The 26105-nt window shown below is 43.8% G+C and overlaps 1 protein-coding gene across 1 annotated transcript in view; it reads right to left on the bottom strand.

Moving 5' to 3' along the window:
* The window catches only part of LOC122812187, a 531903-nt gene that overhangs the window by 322614 nt on the left and 183184 nt on the right, over positions 1–26105 (bottom strand). The window contains exon 2 of the mRNA XM_044084510.1: positions 3054–3609. Coding sequence (XP_043940445.1) covers positions 3054–3609 — 556 coding nt within the window. The remainder of the gene's footprint in view (positions 1–3053; positions 3610–26105) is intronic.

Here is a 26105-nt window from a genome sequence, read left to right as displayed (position 1 = left end):
ACATCGGCTGAGGCAAGAAAGAGTCCCCAACGGGGTACTTAGCTTTTTAGAAGTCTTCGGTAGTAGAAATCTCTGGATCTGACCGACCGGCACTTGCGAACAGCTTCTGCTTCGGGCACCACGCGGCAAGAAAGACTGAGGAAAATGGCGTTGGCTGATGCCTTTATACCCAATAAACAGCAGCTATGACGTCGGGTGAAGTGCGACATCAGCCGAGGCCAGACCCAGACTTTGGAATCCGGCCGACAGAAGGGCTGCCTGAGGCAGGACAACCCATATGTTAGGACTGCAGATGCATCCTTGAAGGACATCTGAGAAATGTAATAACCTTCTGAAAAGGGGATGAATAGGGATATGGGGATAGACATCCTTGAAATCCAAACAAACTAGGAAAGCCTGAGGAAGAAGAAGAGGAAACAAGGGTTTAAGGAATAACATTTGAAAGGAATTAACCTTCAAATGGAGTGATATGCAAAATGGGTCTTGAGCTGCCTTCTTTCCTGGGAACCAAAAACGTTCTGGTGTAAAATCCCTTCCCCTTTTAAGTAACCAGAACTTCTTGAATTGTTCCTTGAGACAAAAGGCTCTGAAAACAGAGGAAGCTGAGAAAAGTCCAAAAGGGGGGGGGGGATTTCCAAACCATGTAATACCCCTGACAAATGATAGATATATCCCAAGAACCTGAGTGATATATAAGTAAATTGGCAGGGACATGGAACGATGAAGAGAAAGAGGAATGTGACTGAGGAGATAGGAACAAAGTCAGACAATCTGCATTGTCTGGAAAAGGAGGCTTCTGAGCTGTAGGAGTTTGAGTAGACTTAGCAGAAGGAGCCCTTCTGCCAACCTTTCTACCACTGGGAGGAGGGCGAGACTGTCTGCAGACAAAGGCAGGTTTAGTAGGGTAATTCCTCTGAACGTGGGAAGAGGTGAATCAAAAATATGTTTCAATTCCTGCAAAGCCTTACCCTTTTTTTTTGAAGAGACTTAAAAAGCTCAGTAACACTATTCTCCAGAGGAGCATTTATCAGCTTAGTCTTAATATCATTAGGCAAAGGCTGAAGGTGAAGTCAGGAACACCTCCACAACACAGAACCAAAAGCAGCAGCTCTAAATGAGGCATCAGCTGTGTCACAGCTGCATTAAACAGAATGGCAAGCAACCTGAGAAGATGACCCAAGTAAAGAAAGAGCAGATGACGTCCCCTGAGTCAAGATTATCAGAAATAACTTGACAAGCCTGAGAGAGAAGAGCCAAAATATATCTGGTCATGTGTGTCTGGTAATTCACACCTGTAAAGGACAGAGTAGCAGCAGTTTATACCTACTTACCCAACCTCTCTATAGTTCTGCTCTCCTTGTCAGGGGGGCAGTTTTGTAGAAGGTAAAAGCTTAGATGTATTATCAGAAGCAACAGAAACAACAGATGGGTCAGCAGAGGGGCAACTGTAAAGGAATGTGCAATCCTCAGGTACCTTATAAAAGCTTTCATGTTTCTTAGGAGCAGGGGGCTGGGATTCAGGAGCCTGAGAAGCTGCAGAGAAGGCATCTAACAAGGCAACTAGCACAGGAGGGACAGCAAAGGGCTTGGGAGACTCCATTTGAAGGAGTTTATAATACCTTTGCTGGACATCTGAGACCTGGGTACAGTCCCACTTAAACTCCATCATATGGGAAACTATTAACAAAATAAATCTCCTCAAAAGGGGAATCTGGACTAATAGATTACTCCTCCTCAGAGCCATAGTCCAAGGGACAGGGAACCTGGAAGAATAGGTCAAGGATTCTTCATCAGATAAAACCCACTCCCTAGGCCTCTTAACAGGAGTACAAGACCAAGGAGGAGCAGGAAGAGAGACCCCCTGGGGGGTGGTTAAAGCCATAAGGGCATTAAATAGACCTTGTGTGAAATCTTGCCATTCACACTGAGGATCCTTGGGAGCAGAAGAAAGAAGCTTAATTTTCTGCTTCTTTTTCAATGGGACTTTAGCCCTTAAGATCTTAGGTGGTTTGGACCTAATGACACTCTATAAGAGTAGTGGGAATCTTCTCTCTAACAAGGATTTGCAGTACATCCCTTGGCCCTTTGGAAATAATAAGCCACTGTTCCCCCTGAACATCCAAAACGGACATCTGCAGAACCATCTGGGGAGGTGCAAGAAGCTGGATCCATACCGGCCTCCGAAACAGTCATACCAGAGGATTTCAACTGAGCAAATGGGTGGTCCTCCGAGCTTTCACCAGCCACATTTGGTGGAGGCAATACAACCAAAGAATCTAACCAAGCTTTCTTGGCCTTTTTCTTCTCGGACGGCTGACCCTTATGCTGGTACATTTTCTCCTTTGTACCCTTAGCCAACAATTTAAGACAATGATTCTCTAAGTGAATGGCTAAAGAGGAGAGACGACTACGTAAGGTCTTTGGAACAAATGCCTGATAAATAGAACAAGCTGTATGGTCATGAGAAGCAAAACAAATGCTATTCCTGGGAATGTGTGTCCCACACTGGCATTTCCCCTTTCTGGATGACATGAAACTTAGAACCACAAAATAAAGAAAGACAAGAAAAAACACCAATGGGGAACTTATCTGAAAAACGTCTTGGTATCTAGCAGGCGAACAAGCGTTCAGACTGATGATCAAAGATGGCATTTGGACTGGTGGCACAGAAGTTCTGAGGATGGTTCATCCGTAGGTCAACATTGCTTTGATTTTGGAGGGGTTACAGAGTAGTTTTTTTTTTTTTTTTTTTGAACTAACTGGCAACAGCTTTCTAGTCATTCCTGAAGTTGAGAATTTATGTCTAATGGCCCTCAGCCTGGCCTGCAGATGCCCATTGCTATTGTTAGAGAGTTCCAGAAGCACGGCACTAGATTAAAAAAGGAACAGTAATACAACTGTTACCATCAACGCAACAGATACTTTATAGGAACTCAATACATTTAAGTACTTCAGCTTTTTTTGCAGTGACAGCAGGCAGTTTTGACAAAAAAGACCAAACTCAAAAATCTATAACATTTGCATTATAGTATCAAACTAAACAATTTACTTACACAGTGAAGGAATAATAGCTCTTCCTCCCAGTTCAGGGTAACTTTCTTCAGTTTTGCACACTGCTGTAGAGTAATTTTCAACAGCTTTCTCCTTTGCTGTACATACACTGGCAATATTAATCTCTATATCTTTAGGAGCAGAACTGCAATCTGTCACTAAACAGTTCTTGGTGGATACATCTCCATGGCAAGAGTCTTTTTTTTCAGTTTGATGTGGGGGTCCATTTTCAGTGTCAAACTGCTCCATGGCAGAGTCCTTAGAACACTGGTCCACACTTCGGAACAAGTCCGTAGGGCATTCCTTGCCAACACTCTTGCTGTTAACTTCTGCTTGCACAGGAATGCTGTCACCATTGCACGGACTCTGGGAAATCCTATTATTATCCCCAGTTTTTACACTACTACTGCCCATTTTGTCACTAGTGCTGTCCACCCCTAACTTGGGACTTTTGAGAGATGACTGGGTTCTGGATCCTTGATCCTCCAATAATGCTGATGCCTCTTCCTCCTCATCGTCTTCACTAGAATCATCTTCCTCTGAATCCTCACCCGCATTCTGAAACAATATTGATCAAAACAGAAGAATCAGGAATTAAGCATAATTAGAATATTCTAAAAAATAACAATAACTATCCAATACAGAGTAACACCCTTCTCAGACTCAATATAACTCGCTGAGGACCAACTGTATTACTGCAAACACAGGGTAGCAATAGACTGTTTTACTTTTACAAATGCGCTGCAGTTCAGATCTGTGGAGAGGGGTCCAACTCAAGCATTTCCAAGGAGTATGTCAGCATCCACCCTGTGCTTCATTACCACCTTAATAAAGTCTAATTATTAATTTCACCTACATCAATATTTCTGACATTTAGATTGAAAATTCCAACCTTACACCTTCAATATTTGCATCAGTAAAAGTTTAATGAACTTGCACAAAGCAAATGCTGGCAAAAGCCCAAGTGACAGAAAAAAGCTGGGAACAAAATCAGGAAATAAGCTCTTTAAAAGGGGTAAAGAAAATTTTTATTAATACTGCCATAAGCATCACTTTATTAAGGAAAACTAGTAAATGTACTTCTGACCATTCTGTGATCAATTTGAGATCCACAAACCAAAACTGGGTAGTTCAGATGTTCTAAAGAAATGTGAGGCTGGCAATAAGCACAAAAGGTGTGGTCTATAAGAGGTGGAAAAAAGGGATGGACAGATGGAAGAGGCCTGGTACAAGAAGGTCAGCAGAACAGAAATAAACATACAAGATGAAAAACAGAACAGGAGAGTGGATCACGAACAAAAGGCTTTTTTTAAAATAAGACACAGCAGAAAAGAAAATGAAACTGAACAGTCGAGACAGAATGGAAAGCAAAGGACAATGAACTAAATTTTCTACTTTAGTCTTCACAGTGGAAAAAGGAAGAGTGCTACGACGGATAACAGGCAAAGAAGGGAAGTGGACAGACACCAGTATAGAGAAGAATGAGAGGGCACTAGATGCTCTTGAGCAGGATATCCCCATGGACCTGATACGAGTACCTCAAAGATTCCTTGGTAATCTGACTCTGCAGACCCTTGAAAGAGACCTTCAACAGATCACTGGTCAGTGCAGACGTGCCTGAAGACTGGAAAACATCTTGTTAGGCTTGTAACAGGAAAAGTCATAAACGAAACCACACAGAAAGGCTGATAATGTCAGTCAAACCTGTTCCTATTGAATAAGTCACAGATAAAAGTGACAGAGAACCGGCAGATGTCATCTACCTGGATTTCAGCAAGGCCTGCCAGCCTTAATATGGCAGAAAACAGGAAAACTAGAGGGGTTGGGAGGTAGGACCAAGACAAAAGTGATTCGTACAACATTATGAGGGTCTCTCCTGGGTCCAGTATTCTCCAGGGTATTGCCTCAGATATTATCTGATAAAAATAAGAGCAAGACCAACATCTGCTGATTACACAAAGATGGATGTACCAGATCAGTACATGGAAACAAGGATTTGGAAAAGCAGAACATGTGAGAAGAAATCTGGTGTCTGAAGTTCACTTCAGAAAAATGTGGCAACTGCAAGTGAGCCATAAAAATCTTGGTGTATAGTATCAACTTGGGAGGGACAAAGAGATGACAGAAGAGCAAGAAGAAGATCTGGGGAAGTGTTGAGCGCACCTGGAAGTGGTCATCAAGGAGACAGGAAAAAGGGAGCAACAAACAGAATGGCCTGGTGCAGCCTCAAAGTGCAGACTCCAGAAGCAAAGAGGTAATGCTTGGTCAAACCACATCCCTTAGCACTGTGCATAGTTCTGAAGGCCATAAAAGAAAAGGAACATCAGGATTGTGGAAGGAGTCAGGAGGAAGGTCACCACAAAAGTGCACGGGACAGAAGAGAAAGGAAATAACTGAATACTAAAGGAGCTACAGCCGTTCTCATTGAAGACCAGGAGAAAGAGTGGTGATGTGACACTGGTGCAGGACAACGTCATAGACATACAAAGTGGTAACCTTGAACAGGAATGGCAAACTGCAATGATTAACTAGTCCACAGATCTTTGAAAGCATTCCCTCAGAGAGAAGGAAAAGCAGAGAGGGAGACAGACTTATGAATGGATAATTAGAGTTGATGGTGGACACAGAATCAACACAGACATTCGAGTCAGAAAAGGGATGAGAGGGAAGGTAAGGAGAGAGTATGCACAATGTAAAATGAAGGCACATACTGTTTCTTCCTGCTGTCAGGCTATTATTAAGGCTATAACTACTACACAGTCCAGAATAAAGACTACATCTTTAGACTGTATAGACAAAAAAACAACATTTTAAGCTCAAAATTTCTGAACTGTGAAATTTATGGAAGTAGTAAAATACAAATTTAGAATCTCTCTGGCAAACAACATATCTGCAATGTTTGTGCAAAAACAAGCATAAAATAAAAAAAGCAGCATCAGGAAAAGAATGTCAAACTTAAACTCAATTTAAAGTGTGTTCCATGCCAAAGAGGGATGCAGTCTTAACTAACTATAACCCAGGTTCAAGCAGCAGGCATGGACAATGGAGAAGCAAGCTGGGGATTGGAAATGAAGGGCTTAATAAAAACTTGCTCACCTAAGGAAGGAAGATGGTGACTTTAGTCAAGCCATGCCTTGGACAGTTCCTGATGATTAATGCATCCAGGAAGAGGCTACCCTACTATGTTTGCACTCTTGCTGAGGAGATATCCGGTAAGGCTTGGTACGGTATACACTACACAGCTTCCAGACAGACTATCAACAGAAGAAAGGGAAAGGGGTAAGCCCCTGCTTTTAAGAAAGTTACAACCTGATCCCTAAAATTAAAGCGAATATGGCATACAATGTACATCAGCACAGCACAAAGGGGTGAAGCAAGATGCTAATGGTGGTGCACAGTGCATACGTGTGTGCACATGCAGAGCTAAAAAATTATTTTGAAAGGTAGAGCCCTCTGACAAACATACTTAAAACTTCTCTCAGGTTACATCCCCCTGCAGTTAGGATATACAAGGCAGGGATGGCGATACGATGACTATATCTGGACCTGCAAAGGGCTTTGCTCCCCTGCAAAAAGAAGTGCAGTCTTGTACCCCAATGTATTCTTGTACATCTAGATCATTACAGTTCACTGGAGACAAAAAGACAATGAAGGCACAACTGAACTAAAATAAGCAGTTGTAGTTATGTCTGGACAGAAAGAGAAAAAAAAAATTTTTTTTTTGGATATGGAGGATTTCCTCTTCAACCACATGGTCTCACAACTGCAACTCCTAGCAATATATCACAAACAATCCCTACAATGATGTATAAGAAATAGCAGTCGACAAGTTGCAACTTGTCCAGATGAGGGTCACCAAGTTGTACCATCACCTACTTTACACTTAACCACTACCACATTCACCACTAGTTAACTGAACTCTTATCTGATGCCATATGGTTGCTGATCTACTGTTCTCATTTTATTTACATAAATACACTAAAATGCAAATGCAGTAATTATAGTAACAAATTCAATCTTGTGAGTTTTGACATATCGCACTTCTTATGATTTAAGTTTGACCTTTTGTGCTGATGTTAATTATTCTATATTAACACAAGCCTACAGTAAACTGCCCATACTGTCCTGTACTCAACCACCCTAAAAGTACAGTTGTTACACTTACCATAAACGTAGATGTTCGAGTGTATTCACTGTTGCAGTCATCACATTTGGGTTATCCCTGCCAGGGTAGCCCTCAGTCGGCCCGAATACCAGAGGCTTAGTATTTTTGTGTCAGTTGCTGTCGCTTCAGGACTGACGTCAGGTCGTCAGTAGTATAAAAGTCAAGGCAGCCGACGCCATTACATCAGTTTTTCTTGCCCTGTCAGGAGCCCCCAAGTGGGAGCCAGGATATGGTGGAAGAACCCCACCAGTATAAAGTAAATACCAAAAAGTTCCTTGTAATAAGAGAGAGAGAGAGAGAAAGGGGGATGGAGGGAAACCAGGACTGCAACAGTGAATACACGCAAACATCTACATTTATGGTAAGTGTACACAACTGTACTATATTCTTCGTGTTTCACTGTTGCAATCATCACATTTGGGTTGATTCCTAAAGCTGAGGAAAAGGGTGGAGGCAGTCAAGAAGACTGGGAGCCGGGTAAGATGCCCTGCAAGACTCCAGTGGCAAAGCCTGCCCTGTTTTCGGAGAAGAGAGGCAGGTGGTAATGCTTGGTGAAGGTATGAACAGATGTCCATGTTGCAACCTCCAGGACATCCCTGGTGGGGACTCCTGAGGAAAGCTGTAGAAGTGGAGGTTATTCTCGTAGAGTGAGTTTTGACTCCCTTAGGGGGAGGTTTCCCGTGTTGCTTGTAGCAGAAATGGATGCAGTGTGCTATCCATTTGGAAATGGTTTGTTTGGCTATGGCTTTGCCCTCTGCTCTTGCAGCAAAGCTGACTAACAACTTATCAGTCTCTCTGAATGATTTAGTCCTATCTAGAAAGAATCTGAGTGGTCTCTGCACATCTACAGAGTGCAGTATTCTTTCCCCCTTGTTTTGTGGGTTAGGGAAAAGGGTGGGCAAATGAATGGATTGGTTGAGAGCCACACTGGCCACCAGTTTTGTCATGAAGGATAGGTTAGTCCTGAGGGAGACCCTGTCAGCATGGAAAATGATGAAGGGCTCTACAGCCATTAGTGCTTGTAGCTCGGATACTCTTCTTGCTGTAGTGATGGCTAGAAGCAAGGCTGTCTACCATGAGAGAAACTTTAATTCTGCTGAAGCTGCTGGTTCAAAGGGGGGTAGGGTGAGTTTTTCTAACACAAAGTTTATGTCCCAAGCTGGGGAAGGTGCTCTTCTGGGTGGCCTCAAGTTGCTAGTTCCTCTGAGGAAATGTTTGATGACAGGGTGTGAGAAATGAGGTTGCTCAGTGCTGAAATGAGCAGAGATAGCAGAGGCATGAATTTTAATAGAGGAAAAGGACAGACCACTGTGTAGTAGGTCAGCTAGGTAATCCAGGATGAGAGGTAGGGAGGGCTGTGCCATATCGGCTCCCTTAGCCTGGATCCAGGTGCAGAACCTTTTCCATTTGTCAGCATAAGACTTTCTAGTGCTAGGGCGTTTGGCCTCACGTATAACATCTAGAACCCGTTTACTGAGATTGGCAGCTTGTACAGTGGTCAGGGAATAAGCCAAGCTGCCAAACTGAGGGTCTGCAATTGAGGATGCATGAATTCTCCTTCCCTCTGGGTCAGGAGTGTTGGGATCTGAGGGAGATGCCATGGTGGCAGAGCGGACAGGCTGCACAGCAGTGGGTACCACTGCTGGCGTGGCCAGTCTGGGGCAATCAGGATTGCTCTGGGTTTTTCCTCCTTTATTTTGAGCAGTATCCTGGTAATGGGAGATGGAGGGGGAAATGCATAGACCGAGAGGTTGACCCCCTGGAAAGACAGAGCATCCACTTTCCAGGCCCTGCAGTGAGGCTCCCTGGTGCAGAAAGTACAGTTTTGTACCTACCATAAATGTAGATGTTCGAGTGTCTTCACTGCTGCAGTCATTACACTTGAGTTATCCTGCTGTCAGGTGGTCCCGCAGTCGGCCAGAGTTCCAAAGTTTTGGTCCGGCGTCGGTTGCTGTCGCCTCCTCCCTGACGTCAGTGCGTCAGGGGTATATAAGAAGCAGCCGACGCTATTTTCTTCAGTTTTTCTTGCCCCAGATGTCGGGTGCCCCCAAAAAGATAGGCAATATATATTATTTACACAACATACAGTAAGGTAATAACAAAACCTTCAATAACCAGCAAATACACTACATAGGTAGTAAAGTGTAGAAAGTTATAGATAAGACCCAGCTAAGAAAGAGGGGATGGCGGGTGGGTAACCAGGACTGCAGCAGTGAAGACACTCTAACATCTACATTTATGGTATGTACAAAACTGTACTATGTTCATCGTGTTTCACTGCTGCAGTCATTACACTTGGGTAGAATCCCAAACCTGAGTCAGGGTGGCTCGTTCTATAGAGGATTAGGTGCGGCTATGAGACCCTGCAGCACTGCAGTGGCAAAGCCAGCTCTGGATCTAGAGTAAAGAGGCAAGTGATAATGCTTGGTAAAGGTGTGCACTGAACTCCAAGTTGCAGCTTCCAAAATGTCTTTGGTAAGTACTCCTCTAAGATAGGCAGTAGAAGTTGCAGTTGCCCTGGTGGAATGTGGTCTAATGTTAGATGGTACAGGTTTCCCATGCTGTGTGTAGCAGAACCGGATACAGTGTCCTATCCACTTTGAAATGGTCTGCTTTGAAATAGCCTTTCCCTGTGATCTTGCAGCATACGATATGGGGTACTTAGCTTTATTGAAGACTTCGGATCTGAAATTCGACTTCGAAAATCTCAGGTGTCGGTCGACCGGCATTTGCGAACTGCTTCTGCTTCGGGCACCGCACGGCAAGAAAGAGTGAAGAAAATGGCGTCGGATGCATATTATATACCCCTGGCACACTGACGTCAGGGAAGAAGCGACAGCAACGACGCCGGACCAAGACTTTGGAACTCTGGCCGACTGCAGGACCGCCTGACGGCAGGATAACCCAAGTGTGATGACTGCAGAAGTGTAACATGATGAACATCAATTGTTCAGTTTTTCTGAAAGCTTTTGTTTTGTCCAAATAGAAGCGTAATTGCCTCTGTGTGTCCAAGGAATGTAAAATTCTCTCCCCTTTATTCTGGGGATGCAAATAAAATGTTGGCAAGTGGATAGTTTGGTTAAGAGCCACACTGGATACCACCTTGGGCATAAATGAAGGGTTTGTTCTTAAGGAAACCCTGTCTTGGAGAAAAATGATGAAAGGCTCCACTGCCATTAGTGCCTGTAGTTCTGAGACTCTTCATGCTGAGGTTATTGCCAATAGCAGAGCAGTTTTCCATGATATATATTTTAATTCTGCTGAATTGGCTGGCTCAAAAGGAGGTTTTTCCAAGACAAAATTGAGGTCCCAAGTAGGAGTTGGTGCTCTCCGGGGCGGTCTTATGTTTTTAGCCCCTCTGAGGTACTGCTTTAGCAATGGATGAGAGAAAATAGGAGGATCTGTGTTGTAATGTGCCGAAATGGCAGAAGTGTGGATCTTAATGGATGAGAAAGATAGTCCTTTGTCCAGCATCTCAGTTACGTATTGTTGTATCTGAGGAATGTTAGGGACAAGAGGGTCAAGGCTTTGAGCCTGGTTCCAGGCACAGAATCTCTTCCACTTTTCTGAGTAAGATTTCCTGGTGCTAGGCCTCCTGGCCTCCAAAATGACATCCATAACAGCTTAAGATAGAGATGTTGTCTGTTTGGCTAATGAATCTGCCATGCAGCCAGGGATAAGGTTTTGATCTGACTGTGCAGGATCTGATGGTTTTGTTGAGTCAGATGGTGTGGAATTTGAGGCAAAATCCAAGGTGGACCTTGAGCTAAGTTCTTTAAGATTGGGTACCAATGCTGGCGTGGCCAGTCTGGAGCAATCAGAATCATCTGTAGTTTGTCTTGTCTGGCTTTTAGGAGTACCTTTGAAAGGAGAGGCAGTGGTGGGAAGGCATAAACGTTTAGGCTTTTCCAGCTGAACGAAAGAGCATTCACTTTCCATGCTTGTGTGTGATAAGTCCTTGTGCAGAATTTTTGTAGTTGGCAATTCAGTGGGGAGGCAAAGAGATCTATGTCCGGGCACCCCCATTTTTGCATTATCATGTTGAAAACTTGTGGATTTAATTTCCACTCGTGAGGATCCATGATGTTTCTGCTTAGGTCGTCTGCCAGAGTATTTTTCTTTCCTGGCAGGAAATGTGCTTGCAGATGAACTTGATAAGTTATACCTGTGTTCCACAAGGTCATGGCTTGCCTGCATAGGGGGTAAGAACGAGTGGCCCCTTGCTTGTTTATGTACCACATTACTGTGGTGTTGTCTGTCTTTAATAATAATTGTCCTGGATGCAGAAGGTCCTTGAAAGCTGTTAGGGCATTTTGTACAGCCAACATCTCTTTCTGATTGATGTGAAGAAGCATTTGGTCTGTGGTCCATTTGCCCTGAATACATTTTCCTGCCATGTGTGCTCCGCAGGCGTAATACGAAGCATCTGTTGTTAAAGTCTGCTTGGCTGTGGGAAAAGTGAAAGGCTGACCCTTGTTGAGGTGACATGCCTGTGCCCACCATCGAAACTCCTGTTATAGACAGGGAATTAGTGTTATTACTGTTTCCAAGCTGTGGAGTGTTGAGTCCAAACACTTTTTAGGTACCATTGTAATTTCCTCATATGCAGTCTGGCATAGGGAATTAGTAGAAAGCAGGATGCCATGAATCCCAAGGCCTGCAGAATTTTTCTTGCAGGGAGTTGGGACTTTGTTGCCATCATTTGAAAATACTGAGTCAGTTGTCCTTGTTTGTCTGGCGTGAGATAAGCCATCTGGGCCGTTGTATTTAAGCTGGCACCCAGGAATATTATCTCTTGTGAGGGCACTAGTTTTGACTTCTTTTCGTTTACTGTGTACCCTAGGCAACTTAACTTTTTTACAAACGCCAGATGCTTTAGAAGAATGTCCTTGCTCTCCGCTTGAATCAGGCAGTAGTCCAGGTATGGATATATTTGAATTACTTTTTGTCTGCAAAATGCAATTACTGGTACCAGACACTTTGTGAAGACCCTGGGCGCAGTAGATAAGCCAAAGGGCAGTGCAGAGAATTGGTAGTGCATTGAACCAGCTATGAATCTGAGGCATCTTCTGCAATTTTGTCTGATAGGGACATGCAGGTATGCCTCTATGAGGTCCAAAGTAACAAGCCAAGCTTTCTTGCCCAACATGGGAAGGAGCTGCTGTAGTGTCAACATTTTGAATTTCGGAACATCCAGTAAGTATTTAGAGTGGAAAGGTCTAGTATGGGTCTCCAGGCTTTGTCCTTTCTGGGGACCAGGAAGAGTCTTGAGTAAAATCCTTGTCCTTGTTCCTGCTGTGGTACTTTCTGAATAGCTCTCATGTCCATGAGGGCTGTAATTTGTTTTTGTGCCTCTGCCCATTGATTGTGTGGCAGGTCTGGCATACCTTTTAGCCTTGGTAAAGTGTGAAAGTGGAACCTGTAATCTTGAGACACAATATTCAGCACCCATTTGTCCTGGGTGATTGCTTGCCAGTTTTGTGAAAAAAGAGAGAGTTTCCCCCAAAGGGAGCTGCCAAAAGGGAAGAGTTTGGCATTGGAAGGGGGAAGTCATTGGGACTGTTTCCTGTAAGGTTGTGACTTGTCCTCACCTCCTTTTGGGGTTGAGCACCCCACTGTCATGGTCTGTAAGAGCCTTGGGGCTGAGATCCGCCTCTTGGGCATCTGTATCTGCCTCTTTGTGGCCTGTCTGACACTGGAAAGGACCAATTTTTTGTAGGCCAATTCCTGCTAAATCTTGGTGGCTGTACCTGTAAGAAATCCTTCACTGTTTGCATAGATTTTGCCTTATCCTCCATTTTCTTTAATACCTCTTCTGCCTTAACACCAAATAAAATATCTTGCTGTAAAGGAGCATCCAATAATTTTGCCTTAACATGATCTGGTAAGCTTTGTTCCTTTAACCAAGCATGCCTTCGAATCACAGATCCTGTAACTGCTGCTCTACAAGAAGCTTCTAATGAGTCAAAACCACATCGCAAAGTATGCTTTCCCACTTGTTCAGCTGCATGCAATAAATCCTGCATTTCCTTAAAATCAGGTTGTTCTGCACTTGTACTCATTTTCTGTTTTAACTGAGACAGTAAATATTGTTGATATTTAAGCATGTGAAACTGGCAGCTTAAAGCCCTTACTGCTAAAGTTGCAGAGGTGTAAACTTTCTTCCCCCATCTGTCTAATGCTCTACAGTCCCTGTCTGAGGGAACTGGATTTTTAGCCGTGGAGGCCTTTACCCCTTTGGGACCCTGGGAAATAGTTTCTGGGTCAGCAGCAGGGTTTTTATAAAGAAATTTGTGAGAGTCAGGGACTCTGTAGTACCTGTCGTAGTACCTGTCTGACTTGACTGGAGCAGGGGGTAAAGAATCTGGATTTAAACTGGATTCAAAGAACACATTGTCCACAATATCGAACACTGGCGGAATAGCAAGGGGTCTGTGCTGAGGCAATAAAAGAAAGTCTCTGAGCCTTTTCTTGGATTCTGAGTAATCCTGGCCCTCCCAAAGGAAATGCTCCCTCATGGTATGTAAAGTTTCCCCAAAAGAGTAATCCTCAGGAGGAGAGGCTGAAGGAATTGATTCTTCAGCATCACAGTCCTCATAGGGGGGTAAAGAGTATCCCTGGTCTGAAGAGGAATCGGAATAAATTGAAACCTGGTCAGAGGAATCATAGTCTGTATCCTGCCTAGGCCTTTTATCAGGAGGGGGATGGGAACCCCTGATCAGAGTAATTAAGTCTTCGGCCATTTTGAGCATCTGCTTTTTAGGCATAGAGGGCATGGAGGCCTGTCCAGGTGAATACTGTACTTGCTTCTTTGTCTTTAATGTTGTTTTAGACTTGGCTGTAGATGCAATGGTAAGTTGTGAAGGTCTGAAAACACCCTCAGAAGCAGATGCCTGCTCAGCGGCTCCGGACCCATCTGAAGGGTTAGTCTCCATAGGCCCAACACATTGAGTATCCAGAGGCCTAGGCAACTCCACGTGGGAGTTGGTCGTGGCCTGCGGCTCTGAGGTAGCAGGTGTCAGAGGCTGCGAAAGCACCTCACTGAGAACCGGCGAACCGGCGACTGGCCTAGAAGAGGCTTCGTCAGTTTTGGGCCTAGGATGCCTGTCCTTATCCTTATCTTTGCGTTTTTTGTGAATTCTGGTTGTCGGTTGTTCCTTCGGCATGATATAATTAAACCTTCGGCCAAAGTAATGGCGAGCAAAATCAAACTGACGTTTAATAGTGCGTTTGTTAAATCTAGCATAAAACCGGCAACTTGTGACGTTGTGATCTAGGCCTAGGCATGGAATACAGTAAGAATGAAAATCCTTATGAGGTATTTGCCTCCCACAAGAAATACAATTATTAACTTTTACTGACATCGGTCTGAGGCAAGAAAAAGTTTCCCCAACGGGGTACTTAGCTTTATTGAAGACTTTGGTTCTGAAAATCGAAATTGATATCTCAGGAGTCGGCCGACCGCCACTTGCGAACTGCTTTTGCTTCGGGTACCGCACGGCAAAAAAGACTGAAGAAAATGGCGTTGGCTGCTTCTTATATACCCCTGACGCACTGACGTCAGGGAGGAGGCAACAGCAACTGACGCCGGACCAAGACTTTGGAACTCTGGCCGACTGCGGGACCGCCTGACGGCAGGATAACCCAAGTGTAATGACTGCAGCAGTGAAACACGATGAACATCTTGCTGAGCTGATGGTTGGAGTGGGAAGCAAAGAGGTCTATCTTCAGGGTGCCCCATTTCTGAGTTATAAGGGTGAAGGTTCTTTGGTTTAGCTGCCACTCATGTGAGTCCAGAAGATTTCTGCTTAATTTGTCTGCCAGAGAGTTTAGAGAGCCTGGCAAGAACTGTGCTAACAGGTGTAGCTGCATGGCTGAGGCTGTGTGCCAAATGGTCATGGCGAGCCTGCATAGAGGGTGGGAGTGAGTCCCTCCCTGCTTGTTGACGTACCACATCACTGTGGTGTTGTCTGTTTTGATCAGTAGAGCCCCTGGGGAGAGAAGGGGTCTGAAAGCTGTCAATGGGTGCTGGACAGCTAACATCTCTTTTTGGTTGATGTGCAGAAGTATTTGATGTGGGCTCCATTGGCTCTATATGCACCTGCCGTTCAGGTGTGCACCCCAGGCATAGTCTGATGCGTCTGAGGTGAGGGTCTGGGTGGCATGGGGTGGTGAAAAGGGTAGTCCCTTGTTGTGGTAGCATGCTGCTGCCCACCTAAGGAAATCTTTCCTTAGACAAGGTATCATTGGTATAAGAGTTTCCAGGTCTTGAGAGTGCTGACACCAAAGGCTTTTTAGGTAGCATTGAAGTTTCCTCATATGCAGTCTGGTACATGGAATGAGTAGAATGCAAGATGCCATGAACCCCAGAGCTTGCAGGATTTTCCTTGCGGATAACTGGGGTCTGGTGGCTTGTTGAGAGAAAAAGGCCGTCGGGTAAGTTTGCTTTTCTGGTGTAAGGAATGCCATCTGGGATGCTGTGTCCAGGCTTGCTCCCAGGAATATAATTTTTTGGGTGGGTACTAGTTTGGATTTCTTTTTGCTGACAGTGTACCCTAGGGAGGTCAGCAGGTCCTTTACAAAGGCCAGGTGCTTGAGCAGCTTTTCCTGTCTATCTGAATTAGGCAGTCATCTAAGTATGGGCAAATTTGAATATTTCTTTGGAAGCAGTAGATAAGCCAAAGGGAAGTGCAGAGAACTGAAAATGCAGAGATCCTGCCCTGAAAAGTAGACATTTCCTGCATGATTCCCTGATTGGGATGTGTAGGTAGGCCTCTTTTAGGTCTAGGGTGGCTAGCCACGCATCCTTGGAGAGCATAGGTAGTAGTTGCTGGAGGGTGAGCATTTTGAATTTTAGTATCACCAGGAAGGTGTTTAGAATGGATAAATCGAGGATGGGGCGCCAGGTGCCCTCTTTTCTTGGCACCAGGAAGAGCCTAGAGTAGAAACTTTGGCCAATCTGTTCTGCAGGAACATTCTCTATTGCCCTTGTGGACAGCAGGGAAAGGATTTGCTTTTTGGCCTCTGCCCACTGATTTGGGGCTAGATCTGGGAACCCTTTTGGGGTTGGTAGCGTGTTGAAAGAAAATTTGTATCCCTGGGACACTATGTTGAGGACCCAGCGGTTGTTAGTAATGGTGACCCAGGTGCTTGTGTGGAAGGAGAGTTTTCCTCCCAGGGGCAAGTGCAGCTGGGCCTTAGAACCTCGGTAGTTTTCAAAAGATCAGAAGATGCAAAAGAAGTCGGTTTGTGTCGAGAATCAGTAGTGCAAAGTACTTCCTCAGAAGCCGGTGCCTGCACACCGGCGCCGGACTGATCCAAGGTAGACACAACCGCAGGATCCTTAGTTGATGAAGAGTTTTGCGGCATACCGGACTCCGAAAAGGTCTCGGTAGCGGCCTGAGAATCCACAGAAGCAGGCACCAGGGGCTGCAAAAGTGCCTCACTGAGGACCGGAGAACTGACAACTAGCTTAATGGAAGCGTAGTCCGTAGGTTTGGACCTGTGCGGTCTGTCTCTGTCTTTATCCTTACGTTTTTTTCGGAAGATCTGATGTCGGATGGCTTACCGAAGCCATATCGGAAATAGAAAACTGAGTGTGAAAATATCTAGCTACAATAAGGGCCCGATGACGTATAGTTCTGGCGCTGAACAAAGCACAAAAGCAACAGTGGGGGACATCGTGGTCTGGGCCTAAGCAAGCGATGCAGTGAGAATGAAAGTCTCGGTGTGGTATTTGCCTTCCACAGGCGAGACAATTGTTAACTTTTTCTGACACTGGTTAGAGCAAGAAAAAAGGATCTCCAATGGGGTACTTGGCTTTAGATGACTTCAACTTCAGTTCGGAAAACGAAACTCGGGTAGCGGCCGACCGGCACTCGTGCGAACTGCTTCTGCTTCAGGCTCCTTGGCAAGAAAGACTGATGTAATGGGGTCGGCTGCCTTACTTTATACTACTGACTACCTGACGTCAGTCCTGAAGCAACAGCAACTGACACAGAAATACTAAGCCTCTGGTATTCGGGCCAACTGACGGCTACCCTGGCAGGGATAACCCAAATTCCTTTCTTTCCACCCCACTAACTACCTTGATTATAGCAAGCTCGGATGCTCATAAGGAACTTCTTATTGTAACAATTGTTAATGTTTGTTATGTACTTCGCAGATAAAGATTCTAGTTGTCTACTGATGTACTATGTTCTTCATCTGTAACTATGTTTGTAATTAATTATTATGTTAATCAAATTGTTAATCGCTATGTAAATCCAATGTAACTACTGTCTGTATATTTTAACTGTGGAGCTTTTCTCCCCGGGCCTCTGCTGAAAATGGACCTACGTCCAGTCGGACACTCCCGGTCAACAAATGTAAATAAATAAATAAATGACTGCAACAGTGAAACACAAAGAACATCTATAGATATATGCTTGGACTTCAACCCCTTTTCACTGTTACAGTACTTTCTGGAAGCAATCTTAGATGCTCCTTTTTCCCTCTGTCACCTCTGCCCCAGACTGTGTCTTTCTTGCTTAGCTCGACCCCCACTAGATTTAGTGGCTGCTATGCATCATATAACCAGGGTGAGCAAAGGGGGGTGACCTCTGGGTGCAAACTGCTGGGGGTGTGATCATCAGGTGATGATGATGTGCGACTGCAGAGTCAAAATTCACTTATGAAGCCAGGAGGAAAATCACAGTTTCATAAATGAAAGCCAATACTTAGCTTGCTCTTGTGAAGAACACACAACCAAGTGCTATCAAGTGTAGTAGCAAGGTGCCCGCAACATTTGTAGTACGAGGGAACATACAACAGAGTGCTATCAAGTGTAGTAGCAAGGTACCCGCTACACTTGTAGTAAGCAGCTTGCTATAGTTATAGCATGGAATGTTTTTTTTTTTCTTTTCTTATGCTGCTTAACTTTGAAAGACTTTTTTTGTTTTCAACTTTGGGAGGGAGTGCCAATCAGGGGAGCTGCCTATGGCATTAGACAGACTTCTCAACTGGGATACTTTGGAGGAATGTTCCTATTTTTGGCTCTGACTTACCCTTGCACAAGATGTCTCTGGTTTTGGAGGCATGTCTGTTTTAAGGACTGATTTACCCCTTCATACAATTTTCTGAATTCCTCTTATCACATGTGATTTTTGAAGCTGTCCAGTACAAGGAAAACCACATTACATGACCAAAATTCTAGTGGCAACAACAATTTAAACAAAGAAAACAGACATCTTACATCTCCCTTTTTCTTTAGAGAAAGATAAAGACCTTGAGTAGTAGAATTTGGCAATACAGTTCATTATAAGTCTACAGATTTTACAGTATCCGATGCTTGCACTTCCCTTTTTCTTCAGCAAAAATAAATAGCCTTGCATGTTAGAATTCTACAATGCAGTTCATTAAAGTCTACATATTTTACACCGTCTATCTGACAATGTGCTTATATTTTTCATTATTTTTGTCACTATTTTTAAACATGTTTCTGTGTAGTATCCAACATTTCTAAAGGAAGCAGGAAGCACCGAGTACTACTTGGTACTTACATTTTACACTAATTAAGACATCCACATTTTTTAACTGGATGTTCCTACTTTTCAAGCATCTCTGATATCCACTTTCAATGTGTGCAGGTTAAGAGATATGGCTCCAGATCACCTAGTCATAGTTCTGCTTTGCACCCATAAAATATGCACACATCCCCTTCTTTCATTCTGTATGTACACCCCAAGTACATTAGCTCCCTTACATACTTCAACTTCCTCACCACCCCCACATGGTCCCACTGCTCCAGATGTGATCTCATCAGTGCAATACCCAAAGAAAGGCTGCCCTCTATTTCCCTACTGATGCAGCCTAGCATCCTGCTGTCTCCTACCACAGGCCTTTCCTATTAAGTGGACTGGTTCAACAAAAACATTTGACACCTAGACCCTTCTCTGCTCCAAACATGCTACAACTCCTATGCAGGTCTTTCTCAAACAACCATAAGGTTAAAACTTCTCTGCCCAACCCTGACAGCTATTCTAGGTGCATATTCTAGGTGCAAATGGAAGATGACCCCCCCCCCCCATGACCACTACAGAGAACACTGTTTTTCCATACATTCATGCCTCATTTCAATTCATGAGCCAAACACAATGAAAGCAGTACTAGCCCAGTTCTGACACCAAACGTACTTCATAAAACTCAACAGCTCTTGCTTACTCTCCCGACTACAGCAATACTATCTCTGACTTGTGCAACTTGCTGCTCATTTTGCACTCCTGTTTCTTACTCCCATCGTGAACCTCTCATCACAGATCACTGATACAACAGTACACTAACTCTACGACAGCAGACAGTACTGTTACTACAGAGGATTAGGATGTGAAGTAGCAAGTAAAACTGAAAAGCTAAACATGAACATAAGAATCAAAACTATACATTTGTGCAAAGTTCCTTAAAAATTTTGAGAGGCACAAATATATGAATTGCAATATGGTTATGAGCAGAAATACAGCCTAGTTACTTGCTATTGTGTTTGCATTTTTTGAGACATCCATAGTTCCTTAAAATCAACTTTTCATCTCTGTTTTCGCTACACATGAACTCATTATTACTATTATTATTAGTGAAGTTATCACTTTCACATCTAAATGGATTTTCAATTTAAAAAAACAGAAAAGCCACAGATTTTAGAAACTGCCAACATCCTCTTGCACATTAATTTTGCAATGGACATAAATGAACAGAATGCATTCATGTCATATACTGCTTACATACTTGTATATACACGTCTGTCTAATACTACACCCAAAGGTGTGAACATTGCTACTAGGTGATAGTAACTGCTGAAGTGGCACCCCAAAATCTTGCACAAAATGGGAAAAAAAAAAAGAGTGCTGATATATACATATATAAGCATACACACACACACGCACACATATATATATATATACAGATATATTTATATATATATATATATATACATATACATACATATACATACATACACACACACACATATATATATATACATATATATATATATATATATATATATATATATACACACACACACACACACACACACACACACACACACACATAAAAGCACACAAACATATACACAGACGTATACTAGCCTCCCAAATCCTGCCAGAACCTGATCAAACTGCACCACACTGACCGCTATCAAAACAAAAGTCAAACAGCCTCTCTTGTGGCACAGAGGGATAAAATCCTGACTATGGTCCAGGTGATCTCAGTCCGAGTAGCAGTTTGAGTGACTGGAGAATGCAGAGGAGGAAGGGCTTGCCACCCTGGGAAGACAGGGAGAGTCAATTGCATTGATTGGCCATAACTGCAGGTCTAGAAATACAGACCTTGCACTGGTGGGTGGACGGAGGGGGTAAGGCCATCCAAGCAGGTGTTGATAGCCCTTGCCTGCTTGTGTATGTGAAGAAGCACACATTTGTAGGTCGCGGGACATGGGCAGTCCACATGCCCAAGTCAACACCAAGGAAATGGGAATTAAGATGTATACAAAGTCCTCAGACGGGATGCCAGTGAGGATGTAAACTCTCTTTATGTCAGCAAAGATAACAGCCCCTTCAGACAGCTCTCCCCAATGGATCAGGGACTCTCCCCTGCTCTGGAGAATGAATGGGCTTGACTAAGTAGGAAGAAGCTTCATGGGTAACTTAGCAGATAAGAAAGGCTCCAAAACAAAGTTTCTGCAGTACACACACAGTCATGGTAACATTAGGTTCAGAATCATCATTTGTCTCTAGACTGTCAGTGGACGCCCCCTTCTCTGGGCCAGAAACCAAGGAGCCTGAATCCTCACCACTGACACTGGAGGGGGACGTCACTTGGAACAAATACCATGTGCAGAGCTGTAGTACCTACAGAGGGATTAAACTGATCAGTCACAGCATGAAGTTATGGGTAAGAGTAGTGGAAGCTAGGTTAAGAAGGGGGGTGATGATTAGTGATCAGCAGTATGGTTTCATGCCAGGAAACAGCACTACACGTGCGATGTTTGCTCTGAGACTGTTGATGGAGACGTACAGAGAAGGTCAGAAGGAGTTGCATTATGTTTTCGTGGACTTAGAGAAAGCATATGACAGGGTGCCTAGAGAGGAGTTGTGGTATTGTATGAGGAAGTCGGGAGTGTCAGAGAAGTATGTAAGAGTGGTACAGGATATATATGAGGGTAGTGTGACAGCGGTGAGGTCTGCGGTGGGAGTGACGGATGCGTTTAAGGTGGAGGTGGGATTACATCAAGGATCAGCTCTGAGCCCTTTCTTATTTGCAATGGTGATGGACAGGTTGACAGACAAGATCAGACAGGAGTCCCCATGGACTATGATGTTTGCAGATGACATTGTGATCTGTAGTGAGAGTAGGGAACAGGTGGAGGAGACCCTGAAGAGATGGAGATATGCTCTAGAGAGAAGAGGAATGAAGGTCAGCAGGACTAAGAATATATGTGTGTGAATGAGAGGGAAAACAGAGGAATGCTGAGGATGCAGGGAGTAGAGGTGGCGAAGGTGGATGAGTTTAAATACTTGGGATCAACAGTTCAGAGTAATGGTGAGTGTGGAAGAGAGGTGAAGAAGAGAGTACAGGCAGGATGGAGTGGGTGGAGAAGAGTGTCAGGAGTAATTTGTGACAGACGAGTACCAGTAAGAGTGAAAGGGAAGGTCTACAAGAGGGTAGTGAGACCAGCTATGTTATATGGGTTGGAGACAGTGGCATTGACAAAAAGGCAGGAGTCAGAGCTGGACGTGGCAGACTTAAAGATGTTAAGATTTGCATTGGGTGTGACGAGGGTGGACAGGATTAGGAATAAGTATATTAGAGGGTCAGCCCAGGTTGAAAGGTTTGGAGACAAAGCCAGAGAGGCAAGATTATGGTGGTTTGGACATGTGCTGAGGAGGGATGCAGAGTATATTGGGGAAAAAGATGCTAAGGATGAAGCTGCCAAGTAACAGGAAAAGAGGGAGGCCTAAGATAAGGTGTATGGATGTGGTGAGAGAGGACATGCAGGTAGCTGGTGTGACAGAGCAAGATGCAGAGGACAGGAAGAAATGGAAACCGATGATCCACGGTGGCAACCCCTAACGGGAGCAGACGAAAGAGGAAAGGACAGATACAGACAGTATTTTGAGCTCTTTGCATCAAGCACAATTTCCCTTGACAGCACACAGGGAACACATTCAGTCCAGGGTCTGGATTTCTCTCTGTCCCCCTCCAGGCCCCTAATAAGACTCCCCACTGGCACAGCTATAGAGCGGAGTCCTCAGTCGAGTGTCCAAGCAGTGGCCACAGAGTCACCAAATAGATACGAGTACACACAAAAAGGTTAAATATTCTCTAAAGGACCAGCCACAATGAAAAGTTTAAGAACATGAAAATACTAAATATCCATTTACAATAAACACCACAGTTTCAGTCACTGGAAATATTACAAAATAACACAGATGAACAGATTCACACAGATACAGAAAAATAGTACTTAACTAATCTCACTATATTTTCCTAACTGATTTAAAGAATTACTCTTCCCTGGTCACTTACTAGAGCAATACAAGATGAAGTAAGTGAGGGGGTCTTTCTTTGTCAGGTTCCAAAGAGTGCGCTCCGAGACTTCAGTCTCATCTACTATTAAAATATCACTACAGAGCTGTCTTACAGAATGGCATCACACACATCTGGTCATATGACTTCTGGCTCTCATACTACCCCCTTGGCAAGAAGATGCCAGGATTTCACACACACACACACACACACACACACACACACACACACACACACACACACACACACACACACACACACACCTTTACTAAGATCTGCTGCAGCTTCTGGAAGCCATAAAACACTTCCAATCTTCGTACAGGAGCTAATAAGTCATTCTCTGGCACAGACATTTTGTCTGTGGCTGCAGTAAGAACTGTAGGATACAATGTTTGTGACCTAAATTAACTAATTTAATTTCTTACTATTTTTCAAAGTTAGCTGGAGTGAGATAAACTTCTTCTCTTCCAGAATCCTCTATTAACATATATACATTCCCTCAACTACAACAGTACACTGCAATATAAATACATATTTATTTTCTGTCCAGCAGGACACACTTTTGGTACATCTTTAACACAAGCAGCTTTACAAATACATTTTTCAACACAAGCACCTGTACAAATCAGTATGACATACAAATGACATACAATTCTTTATGAAATTCCAGCTAGCTGTGCTGGGATATGTTACACATCCACTGCCCTACTTCTCCTGGCATAGATGGCACTACCTCACATTGTCAAAGTCAGTACATGTTCTTTCTCATAAAATGTAATGCAGGATGTCACTGTTCCAGACCAGGCAGAAAAATACTGCAATACCATATACTGCTATTTGAAATTATTTTAAAATACTGCACATTATTATACTTTATAACAATAGAGAAGTAAAGACTATTACATCCCTCCATTAGCGAAGCACAACAGTTTGGGTACTTCAGAATATACTTATTACAACAGAACAGTGTTGTCTTTATCAACAAGTATGAGCTCTGTTGGATAAAATGCAAAGCAGCATGTTGCACCTCCAGTTACATAAGTACTTCAGTGTGAAATGCTGTTTCTGGAATTAGTAACACACACAAACAGACTCACAAACTCAAATGTGTGTGTGTGTTTGTGTACGTGCATGTACACGTATTCATGCAGATCTGAAAAAGGATGCACATTCAATGATTACTACTGAAAATTTTAAGTATATGAAATATTCATGTATAAACAAAGAAGGGGACTATTTTAAGACCAAGAAGTAAACAAATTATTAGTTATGTACTGACCAAAACTTGCCATCTGTGTTGTCCAATTTCATTCTTCCTTATCAATGGGTTTGGATCAGATCCCCGGATGCGACTTGGCCACATTCAATAGCCTTCTGATCCCAGCTCTTGAGCTCATCCCTCTATCCATAATGTTCTATTCCATCACCAACACCTCAGATCGAGTTTGCTGCCTAGTCTCCCATTGTACAGCAGAGACAGACACAGACAGAAGATGGACAGAAGAAATAGAGGGCTCAAACCATGAATTGAATAGTTCCAATACAGTCTAAACAGTTACTTCCAGGAGTGACAATGATGGGGAAAAGATGGGAGGGAAGGTGACGAAGAATGAAAATGGACAACACAGATGCCAAGTTATGGTGAGTGCATAACTAATATATCTGACGCTGTCCTTTTCATTCTTCCTCTCTAATAGGTCAGAGTCCCCACCTACATAACCCTCGGGAGGCCCTCATGGAAGGACCTGCCGGAGCACTGCCGAGCTAAAAGAAGCTCTGCTTCTAGAAATTATACCCAATTTATAACATGTAACAAAGGTGCAAGTCTTTAACCAAGTAGCTGCAGCACAAATGTCATCAATGGAAGTCCTTGACCAAAAGGCAAATGAAGTAGCTATGGACAGAGTAGAATAACTTGAGGTGGTTGTGGTCAGTTTAGTCTTTTTTGACAATAAACCAATGAAATGCAATCAGTAATCCACTTGGCTAGAGTAAAGTACAGTTGTGTACACTTACCATAAATGTAAATGTTCTAGTGTATTCACTGCTGCAGTCATCACTTGTGGGTTATTCCTGCTGGGTAGCCCTCGGCCATCCCGAATACCAGAGTAAAGTGTGTCCCTCCTGTGTCGGCTGCAGGTTGCCAGGGACTGACATCAGGTCGTCAGTGGTATAAAGCAATGCAGCCGATGCCATTACATCTGTTTTTCTTGTCCCAACTTATAGGAGCCCTGCCCAGGGGCCTGAGGAGGCCAAACTGGAGGATGACCATAGGTATAAATTGGCATGAAGGAAACAGAGAAAGAAATAAAGGGGGGAGGAGGGAGGGAAAAAGTACAGTTTTGTACCTACCATAAATGTAGATGTTCGAGTGCTCATACAGCTGCAGTCATAACAGATGGGTTATCCTGCCGTCAGGCGGGTCCTCGGTCGGCCGAATTCCAAAGTCTAGGTCTGGCGTCGGTTGTCGTCGCTTCTTCCCTGACGTCAGCGCAGCAGGGGTATAAAAGAGGCAGCCGACACCATATTCTTCAGTTTTTCTTGCCTCAGATGTCAGGTGCCCCCAGAAGGTAGGCAAACATAATGTTATGCAAAGATGCAATGTTCATAAATCAAAAACAGTAGTTGCAAGCAAATACACCATAAAAGAATACTCCAAAAAGGTTATATGAAAAGTGTTTGTCATAAGGCCTGTCCTAAGAGGGGATGGAGGGAGGGATACCTGGACTGCAGCTGTATGAGCACTCGAACATCTACATTTATGGTAGGTACAAAACTGTACTATGTTCATCGTGCATACAGCTGCAGTCATAACAGATGGGTAGAATCCCAAAGCTAAGTAAGGGTGGTAGGCACGAAGTGAAACTAGGAGGGGCTAGGATGCCCTGCAGGACTGCTGTGGCAAAGCCCGCTCTAGATTTTGAGTATAGTGGGAGGTGATAGTGCTTGGAGAAAGTGTGCACTGAACTCCAGGTGGCTGCTTCCAAAATGTCCTTGGTAGGGACCCCCCTGAGGAAGGCTGCAGAGGTAGCTGTGGCTCTGGTGGAGTGGGATCTGATGCATGCAGGCACAATTTTTCCATGAAATGAGTAACAAAAGCGTATGCAGTGGGCTATCCATTTTGAAATTGTCTGTTTGGAAATAGCCTTTCCCTGAGCACCTGCTGTATAGGACACAAAGAGTTGCTCAGATTTCCTGAATGGCTTTGTTCTGTCCAAATAGTAACAAAGTTGTCTGTGAATGTCCAAGGAATGTAGTAGTCTTTCCCCTTTGTTTTGTGGATTAGGATAAAAGGTAGGTAAGTGGATAGTCTGATTCAAAGCTACAC

The sequence above is a fragment of the Protopterus annectens genome, chromosome 9.part0, assembly GCF_019279795.1.
Source record: "Protopterus annectens isolate FY-2018-M chromosome 9.part0, PAN1.0, whole genome shotgun sequence".
NCBI lineage: Eukaryota > Metazoa > Chordata > Ceratodontiformes > Protopteridae > Protopterus > Protopterus annectens.
The sequence above is the reverse complement of the archived record's forward strand: the minus strand, read 5'-3'. Positions and strand labels throughout refer to the sequence as shown.